The sequence below is a fragment of the Periplaneta americana genome, chromosome 16, assembly GCF_040183065.1.
Source record: "Periplaneta americana isolate PAMFEO1 chromosome 16, P.americana_PAMFEO1_priV1, whole genome shotgun sequence".
Classification (NCBI taxonomy): Eukaryota; Metazoa; Arthropoda; class Insecta; order Blattodea; family Blattidae; genus Periplaneta; species Periplaneta americana.
The window spans coordinates 167,725,414-167,738,449 of NC_091132.1; the positions used below are offsets into that span (position 1 = coordinate 167,725,414).

A 13,036-nucleotide genomic window follows, 5' to 3' on the forward strand; every position below is an offset into this window, starting at 1 on the left:
CAACTGCATTGTTTTTAAACAGCAACCATCATAGGGGTATCAATTCTAACAATATTTTCCTGAATGCATCAACAAAGTAATTGAATCGTCCCATGCAGCTTCAGCCACAAATTTTGAAAAAACGAGATATCGGTGGAAATCATATCATTATGGGTGGCTCCATCAGCCTGTGCAGAAAGGTACTCAGTCCAATGCTTGGAGAGATAGAAACTGAAGCGTCAGACTCAGAGTTCTATGCAGAAAGAAATATAATGCACAAAATGTTTTTTTTTTTTTTTTTTTGTTCTTTTAGTTTTCTCAAATCTATGCCTAATGGACTGAAGCCCTTTCTGCATAGAGCGATTCAATTACAAAATGCATACAATTCGTGCTCTTCCTTTTACTTCTCCAATATCATTACTAGGGACCGGATTTTTATGTAATATCAAGGTGTGAAATATGTACGAGGGGGATCCAGGAAATAACGACCGTTTTGTTGTAATAATTAAAAACAATATATTTATTTCAAAAAACAAAGTCTGTTACATAACTGAAGCTTCCTTTACTTCTCTACATAATCACCACCTACATTTAAACATTTGTCGTATCTGTTCACTAGCTTTAGAATTCCCGTGTTATACTCCTCTGCCGCCAGTTCATTAAGCCAGGTGTTCACTGTCTTCTTCAACTCTTCATTACTTCCAAAAGGCGTACCACCCAGAAAGTCTTTCAGCTTAGTGAAAAGGTGAAAATCGCTAGGAGCAAGGTCTGGACTATAGGGCGGATGATCAAAGATTTCCCAACCGAATTGATCCAGCAATTCTCGAGTTGAAGCAGCAGTGTGCGGGTGGGCGGGTGTTGTCGTGAAGAAGCACAACTCCTCTCGAAAGCATTCCTCGCCTCTTGTTTTGGATGGCTCGCCGTAGTTTTCATAAAGTCTCACAATAGCGATTTGCATTGATCGTAGTGGCTTATGGGATGAAATCCAGCAAAAGAACACCTTTGCGATCCCAAAAGACAGTAGCCATGACTTTTTGTGTTGAGAGAGTCTGTTTGAATTTTCTCGGTTTCTTGGGTGATGAGGGATGATGCCACTGACGTAATTGGCGCTTGGTCTCTGGGGTGTTGTGAGACACCCAGGTCTCATCACCAGTCACAATTTGATCAAGAAAGGCGTCTCCATCTGTGTGATATCGCATCAAGAATGTCAATGCTGAGGTCATTCTCTGAGTTTTGTGTTGGTCACTCATTTGCCGTGGAACCCATCGTGCACAGATTTTGTGGTAGTCAAGATGTTGCGACACAATTTCACCAGGCAAAGAACGAGAAATGTCAGGAAAGGCAATATGCAATTCGTCGAGTGATGTGCGCCTGTCTTGCAAGATTCTGTCGTTCACTTTAGTCTCCAGGTCTTCTGTGATAAGTGATGGGCGTCCGGGTCGAGTTTCATCATGGACATTTGTTCGCCCATTGTTGAACATTTCGCACCATTTACTCACATTTCTTTCATTCATTACATATCACCATACACTTCTTTCAATTGCCGGTAAATTTCTGCAGGTTTCAAATGTCGGGCATTCAAAAATCGAATCACACTCCTCACCTCACAGTCGGCGGGATTATCAATCACGTCGTTCATTTTGAAGTAACACAAAATGCACAATGGCGACTTGTTGGAACCAGTACTCACAACATTATGAGAACACATGTTAAGGGAGCCAGTTGACCTTCAAACAAGGAAGGGGAGTCAGCTGCGCGGCGGGTATGCGCGAACGGTCGTTATTTCCTGGATCCCCCTCGTACATATTTATGTAAGAAAAATACGCTGAATATGTACCAAAATATGTAAAATCATGAAAATATTTAATATCAATATCTGGCAGGTATAGGGTAGTTAAGACTCTTCAGTTGTGTTTTCATAGAGCATCCGACTTTTTTACCGCACATTTGACACATTACTATTTTTCCATCTGTAGTGAAAGTTTCGTCCATCGCAATCCATGATTTTATTTTTGTCGTTAGAGTTGAAGAAACAGGGGCCATTTTAGTTAGTTAAAAGGAGTTGATAAAGTCACTTGCACTTTATACTGTAAGTATTAAAACTAGAGAACTGAGTGAAATGAATGACACAACAGTACTGCAAGCACTGTTTCGCTTTAATAATAATAATAATAATAATAATAATAATAATAATAATAATAATAATAATAATAATGATTTATTTTAGCTGGCAGAGTTAAGGCCGTAAGGCCTTCTCTTCCACTCAACCAGCAAAAAGTGTATATACATATGCATGAACTTACAAAGAATCCAACAATTTGATTTAGATGAGAGTTACATGTATACAAAAGTTATTTACAAATTAAACAACAAAATACTATGAACTATTAATTAAACACTGAAATAAACTGTGTAGCAGAATTAAACTAAAATACATAGAATGTTAATATATTTCAAATAATATTAGGTAATAGAAAGAGATTATTACGAGACAATTAAAATACAGCACAATCAGGATGATGTCTAAAGAAAAAAGTAACAATGTAGTCAGTGATAGTTTAAATCAGTATGATTGGAGTGAAATGCTAATAAGGTTATCTTTTAAGCTGTTCTTAAAGGTGTTTATTGTCTTGCAGCCCCTAATACTTTGTGACAAGGAATTCCATTGACGCGAGGTGGATATTGTAAAAGATGATGAATAACAAGATGTTCTATGAAGAGGTATACTTAGCGTGCCACAGATAAGTGATCTGGTATTTACGTCGTGGTTAGAGTATAGATAAGAGAAACGAGACGAAAGGTAATTTGGTGTTGAAGTGTGCAGAATTCGAAAGAGTAAAGACAAAGAGTGTAAAGTTCTACGTTCTTTAAGTCGGAGCCACGAGAGCTTTACTGGATTAGGAGAAAATAAGAGGAGATGTGGGACACATGCATTTTAGCTGCTCCCTGTAAGAAACAAAGTACCTACTAAAATCTCAAACTATAGGCATTTACAAACTGTTGTTTGAAAAGTGACATTCCTGTCTCATTCAGAAGAGTAGGATTATTCCAACCGAGAACCATACATTCGAATTCTTCGGAAAATCCCATGTCCGTATAGGTCTACTAAATTTAAAGTAAAGAGGTCAAGCAATAATCTGAAAACCTATTTATTTTAATCTTTCAACATCTTTCCAGCTTGTTCCTTTCCTTCAGTTTCTTTTCAAAAGTCAGCTACTTTATTGGGGTTCATGCCAGACTTGACACGGGTTTTCTCTGGAAGGATTAGGAAGAGGATGAGTAAGGTTGCAAATTGCATGGGAACGGCTTGTTAAGACGAGCGCAGAACAATTATAGTTCAAGACAAATCATGTCATCCTCGTCCCACTCCACCACATGAAGGCAACACTACTTTCTGAGTGATTTTTAAAATACAAGGTAGTTGTATGAGAAAGGTTGCACTTTGTTCACTCTTATTTACAGTGGGTGATATGGGGTGAGTGCCTCTATTACTTCCTGGAACTAAGAATGTTATGTTTCGTTCTGAAATATATCCTTTCTTGGGTAGATAAAAAGGCTTTTTAAATCTGTGTATTTCAAATTGTAAACTTCCCTAGCAGAAGCTTTTTTTCCCCCATTTAAGAGAAATAAAAATGAATAAAACCCCTAAATATGTAGATATATGTAATACCAAGCCATAATATGTAATGTGGAATAAATATGTAAAAATATGTAGTATCAAATTTTAATATATTAATGGTAGTTACAAGATTCGCAAAGATTTGTTATTTATATACGGTTAGGTTCAAAGGAATATAATATGTAATTACATAAAAATCCGGTCCCTAATCATTATGAAAAATAATTAGACTAATGCTTGCTCTCTCTTCAACTTGGTCCTTGTTTCAAATGTACCATTTATCCAGTTTGGTTATTTTCTTATCCAGCAGCAGTTTTAATAACGTTGACAGACACAAAATTGAATAAAACTTTCACCCAGTCTCTAGGGTACAATTAAATGGTAATGCACATCAATATATTATGAACTTCAATAATAAAATGACATATTTACTCAGTATATTTCTAAATTCTTGCACTTTGCAAATCTTAGAAAAACAAACACACAAAATATATAGTAAGTCTTTTCAGTTTACCTCTGATAAAGTCGTATTCTCTTTTACTTCCAATGTGTTTTCATCAGGTTGTAAGCCTAACGGATCAACTTCCGGTTCCATCTTGATCTCATCCATCATAACTGAAAGAAAGGTTCAGTAATTGACAGTGATTTACAGAAAATGAATTAGGCAGGAGAACTAATTACAAGTTGCCATGATATGTTTTATCTTAAATTTGTAAACATGTCTCTAAGTAGTAACCAAGTTACAAAGAAATATGAACAAGTGTAGTATAGGTGTTGGTATGACAAAAAAACAACGTCGTACAATTTATGTACAGTAGGGCAAAAAAAAACCAAAACGAGCCTTGAAGCTGATTTCAGAGCCCTGTTCACTCCAGAGCACGATAGACTGGTAACTAAAGGTACAGTCACACGTCACTACTTTTGCAGTGCTGCAGTACAAAAAACTGTGCAACTTTTGTACTGCGACGTGTGAACAACGGTGCAACCCGAAAAGTAGCGGCTGCTGGACCTGCTGCCTGCTACTTTTCCATGCTGCGCGCAGCTTAAAAGTAGCGACGTGTGAACAGGGTTCTCAGGGTTGCAGCCGCAGCATTTTTGATATCGGTTTTGTTGAAACTTTTGCTGGGGTTGCAACCAGTGTTACCACCCAAATGTGCCAATGATACTTTTATTGTTTGGATATATTTTAATGTTAAATGTAATGAAAATAAATTATTTGTAACAGTTATTAAATACACAACACAGTCTGAGCATATTTGCTGACGATATAATTCATTTTTTAAATTTTCCGTATTTTTTTTTATTGGGTTATTTTACGACGCTGTATCAACATCTAGGTTATTTAGCGTCTGAATAAAATGAAGGTGATAATGCCGGTGAAATGAGTCCGGGGTCCAGCACCGAAAGTTACCCAGCATTTGCTCGTATGGGTTGAGGTAAAACCCCGGAAAAAACCTCAACCAGGTAACTTGCCCCGACCGGGATTCGAACCCGGGCCACCTGGTTTTGCGGCCAGACGCGCTGACTTTAAATTTTCCGTAGCGTAGTTCCAAACAGGAGGGTTGCCAACATTCATTACGTGAATATACTGTTGGTTATCATTTAAGTATATAGGTGTATTTAAAAACTTTATAGTAAAAATAATGTCAATTTCTGAATACTAGATACAGCAGAAAAGCAAATAATAGATAAGTAAGCTTTCGCATGAGTTTCTTAATAATGCGAACATAACCACAAAATGTATATTGAGAAGTCAACACGGAGATGGAAACCTGCAGCATGACTGCGGCTGCAAAAGTAGCACCTTGCGTGTGAACAGACTCGCAACCTCCAGTTGCAACTTTTGCTGCACTTGAGTTACGCAGCACAAAAAGTAGCGTGCAGTGCGCTACTTTTGGCTTACGTGTGAACACGACACACAACTTTTGCAGTTGCAGTATAAAAGTTGCGCTGCAAAAGTAGCGATGTGTGACCCTACCTTAAGACTTTCGTGGTTCAAATCCAGCCTGGGAAGGAAACTTTTTTTTGTTCCTTATTCAAATTTATTCCCAATACTTTTCGACTGCTGGTAAAATTCATGTTCTAGGAATAATAAGTTAATTAAGTAGTAAAATATCGCTGCACTTAACTGTGGAATTCCGGCCAAATAAGCCACTCAGCTGAGTGCACCCCTTATATAATGGCAGTTGACTTGGACATAAAACGTCAACATATATGCCTAACTTGGAGTCAGGCCAAAAGGGAAACATTGAAGGAGGAGAGTTCGGTCCGGTGCTGTGGATTGAATTCGGCGTAGCTCAGTGGTCAGAGCTCTTGGTACGTAGAACCAAGGACCCGGGTTCGATCCCCGGCGCCGGAGCGAATTTTTCTCCTCAAATATTAATTGTCAATATTGCAAATATTCTTCTGTAGGACATATTAATAAAATCTTTAATATAACCTAACCTGAGTGGAAAGGCGCGATTCATGTAAGATACATATTCAAAGTAAAGGGCATTTAAACTGTGTTCAGCTAACGAGTGCACAGAATTCTGCTTTGAAAACAATGCAATATTGAAGAAAGTCTTCAAACACAGAAAAAAGAGATAGAAGAAAAGCACGAGTTCGTAATAGATACATCGAAAATGTTTCTAAAGGTAAGCTTCATTTTATAATTTGTATACTAAGCTATGTAATAAATGCCAGTTTGGAATTAATTCAAAGGAAATCCAGGATAGACATAATAATAAAAAAAAATATTATTATTTTAGGGAAGCATAATCTTAGGAAATGTGGGTCAGGGCGTGGATGAGGAATTATGTACAGGGATCTGTAAATCTTCCACTGCAAGCTAGATGAGGCGGGAATATTTACCAAAATGTGCCGTGGAAACTAGGGCCAATATTTTTGAAGAGCTTACAGACAAACTGGTTGAAATATTTTGTGATGAAACGACCGACTCTAACGACAACTGTGTATTTGGGATCATTATTGGAACTATAGAAGGGAAATCAGTTCAGGAAATTTATCTTGGTTCGTGTTCATTTCTAGAAGCAGCAAATGCCACCACAACAAGCCAAGGTGTAGTAAATACAATTAATGATTTTAATATTAATTATTCAAATGTAAAAGGAATTTGTACTGACAGGGCTGCATACATTTGATTGGTTTCATATGTTGGTGTCATAAATTTAATCCGTTAGGAGAAATATGGCCGAAAAATCTCAAACACCTTAATTGTGTTATTTCAGGTCTAAAAAGTGTTTTTAGAAACGCAAGGAAAATCAAATCACATTTAAAAAATTTGTTGTGGAAAACTATCCTGACCTCACACCAAAAATGTTTCCTATTCCTGTTATGACGTCAGGATGTCAGACCAAGCTAATTACCCTTTACAAGAATAAAATTTATATGCTAAATAAGCTTACATCCTGTTTGATATTATAGTAACGCAAACTAAAAACTGTTACATGATAGCTGTAATAGTAAAAGATTGTCGCAATGGACACAAAATAGGCTACAATGAAAATTGTAATCAAGACTAATTAAAACCTACACTGATTTAGGCAGTGCTGTGGTTTGGCCGGAATGGGCCGGATGCATATTTACTATGTACTGAGCTTTGTGACTGTATATGTATGTATTTATTCACACTGCAAATGGGTATATACCTGGTGGCAGTGGTAACTAATTACACTCAATAATGACAATTAATAATACACACAATTAATAAAAATACAATTAATAATAACACTAACAATAACAGGGAGCATCCAAAATTAAAAGAAGCACGTTCACCTAAAATAACATTTAAAATAAAACTAATTTGTATCTTAACCCCAAGTTCGAACTAAGATCCACGAGTATGATATGTTAATAAAGGCACAAGTACCTTTCAGCAATACACGTATTTCGCTGGCAACTCAACGTATATACTAACTTAGACTGTGGTAAAATTCCCGTGTTTTGCCTACTAGTTCGTGGACTTTCTCCTAACATATTCACGTCATTCGCATAGACAAGCAACTGATGTATCGTAACGCGTTCAATTGCAAAAACAGCTCTTAAAAGTAAAAAATTCAACCCACCTCTTCCACAACTGCATTTCAACGGAACTAACGTCGAACTCTCTTATCCACCTAAAGTAGAAACATTATCACCCAGCTCCCACAAAACACAACCATAGAAAACAATACTGCTGTGGACGTGACTGAAGTCACTGCTCCAGAGATACCATATCGATTATCGAACTTATCGGCGTTACAGGTACAAAGACTTTGATTGCTCGTAGTATAGACAAATAAATGCAAAAAGCGTTAAATTTAACACACATACTTTAAACATACAATATTGATAGTAATATCATATTATAAAAACATTACATTAGACCGAATGAAATGATCATCTCTCGCACAGAAAAGGCACCAACGACAGCTACGAACAGATTTTGTGTCGTCGTTTAGCTGACTATATATATATAAAAGACATGCAGTTAAATAAATTACCTTGACCGGTGGAGATAGTCCCAACTTTGCAAGGTATGGCTTTCCGATTCAGGTGTGTGCGGAGGGTACTTGTGAAGTACTTATCTTCAAAATGATCCGCACACACCCGAAAGTTATTGTGTAACTTCTTGGGCAGGATTACCATTAAATCTTCCCTGCCCATTGCTTCTAGCCATGCCTTGCATCTGAAATGAAATAAAATATAATTATAAACAATGACCACAGGAACACCATTTCGTCGTGGTACTTTGTAAAATCACTCTGATATGCTAGAAAAATTAAATAAACTCCTCCAATGACCATAAATATAAAAGAACTAATTTCTCCATTTGTAACGCATTTTTGGTCCAGGAAAACACTCGTATTTTACGGCAATATTTGATAGGAAAGCGGATAAACGTTGCAAGCGCCAAATTAAAATGTAGCAGGAACAGAACAAGAAATAATTGATGCATTGCATTATAACATTTTCCCACAACCTCTGAGATTCCACAGTCTAAATTGAAAGTTCTATTTGAATTTTCATCTATCAGAGTTTACTGAAATATAAAAGACATTAAGTTCTATTAAAGCATTGCACGATGAAATAAAATGTGGTTTGAACGTTTTCCCGTTTAGCTATTCACTTGTAAAAATACGATATGGATTAAATAACTAAATGTAGACCTGCAGAAAATTAATATTGTTAGCCTTTATATGCTGAAAATTTGTGGTAAACCAGTGTAAGTATATTAAGTATAGGCCTACCGTGCCTCACTGCATTTGTGCCCTTCGATTTTCTACTTTATTGGAGTGATTTTATAAAATCACACGCAAAGGCGTTTTTATGATTAATATTCGATACTTTGCTGAACCACACAAGAGAAAAAAGTTCTTAAATCACAATAAAATAGCCTCTAAAATTGTAGCAAATCACATAAATCAAACGTCAGCGTCACGTGCAGCAGGGCACCAGAGTTTCAATAAAAAGAATAACTGCAATAGATCCTTCTCTCGAGAAAAATCCCCCACCTGGTATTGTTAATTTAGTATTTAGCCGAATAATATGAAAATTAAATATAATACATTTAAATACGTAACGTATAGAGATATAATTTATGATCCATGTGACCTGGAAAATCTACAGTACATCAAATCGTTTAACTTATAACATTCCTAATTACATTGTAAATAAAAACTCACCTTTCACTATCTTCCGGTATTTTGAAGAAACACTTATTTGGGTGGCCGGCCTTACGATTGTTGCATTTGAGGTACTCACATTTCACGTACGACGGCATATTTTTTGCTCTTGCCTCGTCCACACAGCGAAACAAATACACCACAATTCAAATTTCAATTCAAGATGTCTTCTTTCGCCTTTCTTATCAGGACTGACAACTTAAACCAAAAGCTAACAAGCTAATTTTCATTTCTTGGAATCTCTATTCAGTGGCGGAATATTGGTAAGAAACGATGGTAGCGCTCACAGTGCTGGTTAAGGGAGTTCAGCATCGATTAACAGAGGAAAGCATAGGCCCCTCTCATATATATATCATGCTCCAGACATGCCACGTGAGGCAAGATACTCAATATCATTGGTTTCCCGCTAAATCAGAAGGTTCTAAACATAAAGTTAGTATAACGTAGAGAGCGCGTATAGCTGCGCAGGCTACTGAGGGGTATCAACATCCAAACCGTTGCTTACGAGATTACACATAATCTCGGAAGCAACGAACCAAACACAGACGAGTCACGTGACTTTGAAACGACCGTAGCCGATTTCCATTGGCTGACACACAGGCGCGTAAAGATTTTTCATTTCAATTGTATTTTTTTTTTCGACCTAGCACAATAAGTAGAAATATAACATTGTTTCCCTTATACGTATGTATAATGAAATTCACTGATTGTCTACACTTGTGCTGTTCGTTCGAGAATGTATTATTTATTAAACTTATTGCCCAGAAACTTGGAATTGGTATAATACCTCCGCTCTGCTTACTTCCCGATTTAATTCACCTTCAAAGTTTTTCATGTCGCTGCATTATATATATGGTAACAGTTCATCGTTAAAACATATCGAACAAAACACGTCCTGATGAAGTACTGATGGAAAGGAGAACGTGGCCTGATGTATCATTATGAGGGAAACAAAATATACAATTATGCGTGTTTTATACAATAATAATAGTAATAATAATAATAATAATAATGACTATATTAGTCGCCTAGAATCAAATCAAACTGGACTTTATCAAAAAATCTACTCTTTTAAGTAAGACGAGAAACGAATGCAGTTAGATTCCAAACGGTGATTATACTTAAGTATAAAGTTATGATAAATAAATTTCAACTTTACTCTGAACGAGCAGTTCATCACATTCCCTGCAAAATTATGCACTGAAACATGTCCTAAACGCATATTTCATAATTTGGAGAAAGCAATGCTAAGTTTTTAACTTCACTTTCACTTTCCATCAAACCCTAGTTGTGAAGAGATATTTACCAAATTTTCTCAAACTATTTTCACGAGTTCCGTATTATTTCTTATATGTCATTCTGTTGTATAGTTTCAGAATAAACTATTTTCTGAAATTTTCAGCGTCCTTTACATTTATTTTTATATTGGTATAGATATACTGATTATATTTTGTCGTGAGAATAGGATTTATCGCCATCTTGAAAAAATCATGAACAAAATATTCAATTTACTTGCCCAGAACACGTATGCTTTTTTGGGTCAATAAAAATGCATGCAATAATGAAATCGCAAGTAAATATTGTTGGCACTTGTATGTAAGTTTAATATTGTGCTGTTAGAAATTCTTATGATTATCCTAATATTTTTTGTGTCTTCAATACGTGAAGAAATGATCGCGACTCAGTGTGTCCTTCATGTATACGCGCGCACGCACGCACATACGAGACAAGTTATGAGCTAAAAATATTTATTTTATTCTATTCAGAACTGATCGCAGGAGAGTTAGGCCGGGTGCACACAGAATCAGACGCGGCGCGGCGCGACGCGACATTTTGTCTCGTGGTACTTGTCTCCCATTGATTTCTTATGATGCGATGCACACAGAATCAGACGCGGCGCGACGGTCGCGAGGAGACACAAGGAGACACGAAGAGACAACTTCGAATGACTGCTAGAAGTTCGTCGCGAGGAGACAGTCTGATAGCTGCAGTGTACTGCGCATGCGTTAGTAGTGGCTATGATTGCGCGCTTTCCTTATCTATAAAAAATACTATTGTTGTGTAGTGCACATTATTCATAATGGAGCTCGATGCGGATAAATTAGTTGATTTAGTACAGGAAAGATACGTTCTGTACAATTTTTGAAACAATATCATGACAATAATGTGGTTTCTAAAAATATGTGGAACATTGCAAATGAGATGAAAGCACCAGGTGAATAATAATTTATAATAATAACACTGCGTAACAAATGTTAACATTTTTTTTTTTTGCGCTAGGCATGTGATATATGTTTTCTATATAATTTGAGCCTCCTGAATACGAATAAGACAATAAAAACAGTTGTTGGTTACGGTTTTTGAGAAATGTTGGAATTTATATTTATTCAAAATATTGTTTTATATAATGACAATAAGGCTAAATATTCACTGTTCAGAAGATTACAGCTTTCTTTTTCTGCATTTTCTTTTACACTGGGCATCAGGTACATCACGAGCTAAAGTCCAACAATAGTCTGCTAGCATATTGGTACTCCATTGTCCTTGGTATCTTTTTTCCGTAGTTGAAATTTGTTGATGGAAGCGCTCATCATGCTCATCACTGAAATCGCACAATTCTCGGGGGAAAAAAAAGTCAAGATGTGAGTGAAGGAAGTGAATTTTCAGGGGAATTTTACAACCCCTAGTTTAATACGCCAACAGTAAATTTTTCACTAGTTCTTCATAGTTCTCACTTCTACAGTTATCCAGAAAATTAATTCAACCTCCTTGAATGCTATCCAGACGGCTGTCTCTTTTCCTTCCTGCAAAGATTCGAAGTGATTGTCCTTCATTATTTCTCTAATTTGTGGTCCATTGAGAAATCCCTCCTTTATTTTTGAATCACTAATAGCAGGAAATGTTAAGGAATGCGCGCTGGTCCGAGTCCTCATGGGGGAAGAAATTTTCTCATGAAATTTCGGCCAGTGTATGGGACCGGTGCCCACCTAGCATCGTGATGCACTTGGGAAGCTACGATAGGTAGCGAAAATCGGTTGCAAAAGCCAGATATAACGACTGTGGGGTTCATCGTGCTAACCACACGATACCTCCATTCTAGTTGGATGATCGTCCACCTCTGTTTTGGCATGTGGACGTGAGGCCAGCAGCCGGCTGGTCGGTCTGGGCTCTTCACGGGGTGTAGCGCCACGGATTATTAGAAGGAAATTTTTCCTGGATATTTTTAAATGTTTCAGTTTTATAATTTATCCCTTTAACAAAATTCTTCATTAACTCTAACTTATTGTGCAAAAGGGGTAAAATTACTTCGCTTTGAGGTTTAAGGGGTTGATGTATAATATTTTTCTTCCTTGGCTCTAGTGATTGTCGTTTTATTTTATAATGCTTATCTCGAGCGCGAGTCCACACCTGTGGAGTAACGGTCAGCGCGTCTGGCCGCGAAACCAGGTGGCCCGGGTTCGAATCCCGGTCGGGGCAAGTTACCTGGTTGAGGCTTTTTCCGGGGGTTTCCCTCAACTCAATACGAGCAAATGCTGAGTAACTTTCGGTGCTGGACCCCGGACTCATTTCATCGGCATTATCGCCTTCATTTCATTCAGACGCTAAATAACCCAGATGTTGAAGAAGCGTCGTAAAATAACCCAATAAAATAAAAATAAAATATCTCGAGCGCGACTGTCCAATTCGTACAGAAAGTAGCAAAATTTTGTGTAGCCTAATTGCATTCCAAAAAGCAATGCTACAACCTTCAAATCCGCACATATAAACCATT

The 13,036-nt window shown here is 36.9% G+C and overlaps 1 protein-coding gene across 5 annotated transcripts in view; it reads right to left on the reverse strand.

Annotated features, from left to right (window-relative positions):
- LOC138691830 (zinc finger protein 83-like) overlaps nt 1-9,453 on the reverse strand; it is a 69,604-nt gene extending 60,151 nt beyond the window's left edge. For 3 of the 5 annotated variants that reach the window (XM_069814325.1, XM_069814324.1, XM_069814326.1), the window contains exons 1-3: nt 9,265-9,453; nt 8,083-8,267; nt 4,113-4,213 (exon numbers count right to left, since the gene is read on the reverse strand). In XM_069814325.1, coding sequence (XP_069670426.1) covers nt 4,113-4,213; nt 8,083-8,267; nt 9,265-9,362 — 384 coding nt within the window. In that variant the 5' untranslated portion in view covers nt 9,363-9,453. Of the gene's footprint in view, nt 1-4,112; nt 4,214-7,665; nt 7,813-8,082; nt 8,268-9,264 lie in introns of those variants that run through there. The other 2 variants (XM_069814322.1, XM_069814323.1) reach the window with 2 other exon arrangements.
- Nucleotides 9,454-13,036: the final 3,583 nt, after the last annotated feature.